Here is a 4,450-nt window from a genome sequence, read left to right on the forward strand (position 1 = left end):
GTACAATGCTATTTCTTGATTTTAAAGATAATGGCACTTCAATGCAATTAATATACGTGCAGTGAAATTATGTTTCTGGGGAAAAAAAAACCACCAAGTTGAACTCTGCTGATATTGGAGTGTTCAATGTAAAAATAAGAAGTTCCACTACATGTCTAGAAGGTTCATGTTTTTCCAACCCACTGACAGTATTTGCATTCTCCTACAAAAAAAATGTTTGTTCTTTTAGAGATGTCAAGAAACTAGTGTTGGTGCTCTGTACTAGTGTTAATCTTTGAAGGGCACCTTTGATGAAGAAAAGAATTGGTATATGTTTTGCTTTACAAAAAAGTGTAAATTGTTCTGAAAGTTTATGAGGTCTGTAAATTGTTCTCTGCCTGTTACAGTGTTTGTTTCATTTTATTGCATGAGTTGATGGCATCACTTGACTAGGAAATGCAAAAAAATTACTGTAAATTCTCCAGCGTGTACTTTGGTTGCAAAGATGGAACTAATGGGAGGGAAAATACCTTTTTATAGGATGTTGCCACTCAGAATTATTTTGTTGACTTACCATATCCAGTGTAGAGCCACCTTTCACTGCTCTAACAGCTTGGAGAAATGTTTCATTTATCTGAGTTGAACAGGTTGAGCTAATAGTTAGGAAGTGTTTTATTAAAAATCTCTGTTGTTTTCTGCTCTGTTATGCACGTTGTTAGGAATTTCTGCAGTACTTCTGCAGAACCACTGTAACCTGGGATATGTTCCTAAGTTAGTCAGCTTTTATTCATTCTAAAAGTTAACTGAATGATTCTGCTGTGCTACGTATGATGAAAAATAACTTAGAGTGAGTTCTTGTCATACGGAGTTCCTTCTGTTCTGGTTTGGAAGACTTGTGTCATCTCCTGTACACTACTACTGTTTATCGTCACAGTAGAATGCCAGGAGGAATTTGGAAAGTAGGGTTGTGGGTTTTGTTTTGGTGGGGTTGTTTGTTTGTTTGTTTTTTATTTTAGCAAAAATGTTTTTACTAGACCGACTGAGGGAGTTAGGGAAGGTGAAGGCAGTTTTGGCATATATGAGTGTTTCAAGTCTCTGACAGATAAACTTGTTCTCCTTTCATTTCTGGCCTCTCTTCTCAAAATTGAGAGAAATTCCCTCTTCTTGTCTTACACGCTTTTCAATTACCTTTGGAAGTCAGCAGAAACCCTTTGGGCTTTCCTTTCTGAATATGAAACATTGCATGCCAGATGAAGCAGTCTGAGGAGAGAAAAGACGGCATAAAAGGCTTTTGGGGTGAATATTTAGGACCATAAAGGAATCTTTTGCATATTTGTGGAAGCTTTGCATCGCTCCCTCAGCCTTGTATATTAGTGCTGTGATGAGAACTATGGAGTCCACAGACTTGTGAATGATGATGAGGTTTTCTTTTCACTTGGGAATCTGCTGCTGTTCCCATTCTGTCACCATGTTTGGGGTGATGTCCTGTTGGCTGCTGCTGAGATGGATGCTCTTGCATTAGCAGCTGGATATTTAGCAGCAGGAACTTTTAACTGATTTTCCAAAACTGACTTGACTGACTTTAGGGAACAATGTATAAAGAGCATTTCCTTAAATAAGCTGGTTTGAGGTTTTTTTTTTTTCCAATAAATTTTTGAAGGTACCCAAAGAATCAGCCAGACTGATTGATTAGCCCAGGTAGATGATGTACAAATTCAACAATTTTCAATGGACTATTTTCATACTTTAATTAAAGGCAGATATATTTCATAGTGTTTTCTATTTTTCACAAAATGCATATTAAATATTTGTGAAGCTATAATGTGTATCGGGGTACATTGATTAAATATCATTTGGTTAAGGTGAAGGTTGGAAGAGCAAATACTTAATTACCAGCAAATTTGTAACTGTCAACTTTTTTTGAAGTTAATGTTTATTGTGGATATATGTGATGCTTAATGTAATGAGGTGGACCTATGGATAACAGAAGAGCCATCATGGAAACAGATAGCATGTGCAATATGATCTGTATAATGCTAAATAGATGAATGGATAATTTTAAATTAGTCCTGAAAACGTACTCATTTTCTTTACGTTCTTGCATACTAAAACTCACTTTTTTCAAATACCAGCTCTTCAGACTACTGCAACTTTGGAATAACTTTACCAAATAATTTTTCCCTTTTGTGTGTTTATGTGTGCAGGTCTTATTCAGCCAATCCCAAGGAACAGCCAGTTCTTCCAAAATTATTTTAACAATAATTTTGTGAATGATGCAGACAGACCATACAAATGTTTTTATTGCCATCGAGCCTATAAAAAATCTTGTCATCTTAAACAACACATCAGGTAAAAGAAATACAAAGAAGAAACAAATTTATGGAAAAGCATGCAATTTATCTAGTGTTTGCTGAAAAGACTTCTTTTTTTACTGTGTCTACGTAGTGAAACAGTAATAATTGATTTTTCTGGTACGGTTGAAGGAGACTTTGGACTAATTCATACGTATGTGCCGTTCTAGCTATACCCCAAAGTGATTGTGTTTAGTGTGGAGTTTAGCTTATTAACACTCAGACTCTTTTTTTGCTAAACTATGTATATAAAATAGCAAGCGTTGCATGTGAATTCTTGTCACGTTTTTGTAATTGCACACTCCAGATCATCTGCTTTGTATGGAACTGCTGTTTTTCGAGAAGGAGATTAATTTAGATTTTTGTGTGTGTGTGCTGTTGTCTGTGTACTAAACCTAAAAGAATTTAGGCTTACATTGTAATTGAGTAAACATTTTTGGGATTGTCCATATAGTGGGTGTTTCTTACAACTATATGGTCATGGAGTCACAGAAAAATTTGGGTTGGAGAGGGACAGGCAGAGGTGACTAATCCAGCCTCGTTTTCCAAATAAAGGCTAGCTTCAAAGTTAGATTGGGCTGCAGTTTTACAGTCTGTGACATTTAGTTATCAAACACTGCTCCCTGATTTTTAAACGGTGAATAACTGGAGGAGAACATATGAAAAAACCCCCCCACCAAAGTTCTCTACTATGATCTAAGGAAATTTTCCCAACAACCAGGTGGCAACTTGCTTCTGCAATATAAGCTTTGTACCACTTTCTCACTGTCTCTGGGTCAACTCATGGCGAGTTCCTCGTGTCCTTACCAATCAAGTTTTGTATCGGTAGGTTCTCAAACTGGCTTGAAACCATTCTTGGCTTCTGTATGCTGTCTCATGGGAGTGGGGGAGGTCTTGAAATAGCACATCTTTTCCTTTTTTAGTATCCTACCTAGATAAGGTAGGACAAAAAGACACTGTCTTTTGCAGACACAATCAAGCTGAATTGCATTAGATCAAAATAATTTATATTAGTAAGTGTTGCTGGTCTGCATCATTATCACGTTCATTGTCCTTCATGGAAATAGCTGATTTGAATTGTATTTCACACTTGTCTCTATTTTCTTAAAGAGAGTGTAACTGTTAGTTACCATTAAAATGTTAGTTGCCACTAAAGAGGGTCTTTGTTTTTCTTCTCAGTACTGACATACAGAGATGTGATGGGGTACCAATCACTTTCCAGTGTGCTGCTTTCTGGTTGATATTTGCAACAGATTACTGAGTGAAGCTTAGCTTAGCTTGGCTTTGGTCAGAGTTTTGTAGATGAGTTGGAAACTTTACTCTTTTTTTCTATGTTTGTTCTTTGTAAGTTGGCACTGCTATGCCTAAACTGCTAGGCTTGACACTTGTGTAGTCAGACTGTCTTTACAGAATGATGCTGATCACTGCTTAGAAAGCTTGTTTCCCCCTCTGAAACAGCGGGAAATTAGTAGTAGGTGTATTTCTGACAGAACAGTGACTGAATAGTGTGTGAGGTTCTCCCACAGGCACACCAAGGAAGGCCTGGGGAACCCTACAGCCAATTTCCATACATGTATATTGGTGGCAAAACAGTAATCTTGGTGCTGTCACGTGTCTTTATTACGGCATCTCAGGTTCGGAGGCTTCTAAGGCTATTATAATCAAAAGCCATCCCTAACTTTTCCCAATTCTGTTAAATCCTGCTTACTTTATCTTCCGTTTTCCTAGCATTCACATTGCCTTCCTCTTAGTTCTCATTCCTGGGATGCTGCAGCTGTAACCCTTGAATTTTTCATTGCACTTCCTAACCTGTCCTTCAGTCTGGTTTATATCTCGATGTAGTCCTAAAGGGAAACTCCTCTAGCACCTCTGGAAGGCAGGATATAATGTGTGGGACATGTGGATAGTATAGGGGAGAGAGCTTCCCCAGTAGAATGTTGTTTTCACAGAGCAGTCTGAAAGACCGGGCCTTGTTCAGGGGATGTTCTGGATGGACACAGTTCTTTTTCCAAAAGTTCCATTATTAAACATAGTAGGAATGTATAATATGAGAAGGACCATATTATATATTGGTCCATTTTATATATTGATATTATTATAATATTATATATTATAGTATG

At 37.1% G+C, this 4,450-nt stretch overlaps 1 protein-coding gene across 1 annotated transcript in view; it reads left to right on the top strand.

Annotated features, from left to right (window-relative positions):
• Positions 1-2,328, top strand: part of LOC104506364 (zinc finger protein 236-like) — a gene marked incomplete at both ends in the record, with an annotated part of 29,301 nt that extends 26,973 nt beyond the window's left edge. The window contains one exon of the mRNA XM_010147290.1: positions 2,184-2,328. Coding sequence (XP_010145592.1) covers positions 2,184-2,328 — 145 coding nt within the window. The remainder of the gene's footprint in view (positions 1-2,183) is intronic.
• Positions 2,329-4,450: the final 2,122 nt, after the last annotated feature.

Source organism: Eurypyga helias, unplaced genomic scaffold (assembly GCF_000690775.1).
Source record: "Eurypyga helias isolate BGI_N326 unplaced genomic scaffold, ASM69077v1 scaffold26192, whole genome shotgun sequence".
In the NCBI taxonomy this organism is placed as follows: Eukaryota; Metazoa; Chordata; class Aves; order Eurypygiformes; family Eurypygidae; genus Eurypyga; species Eurypyga helias.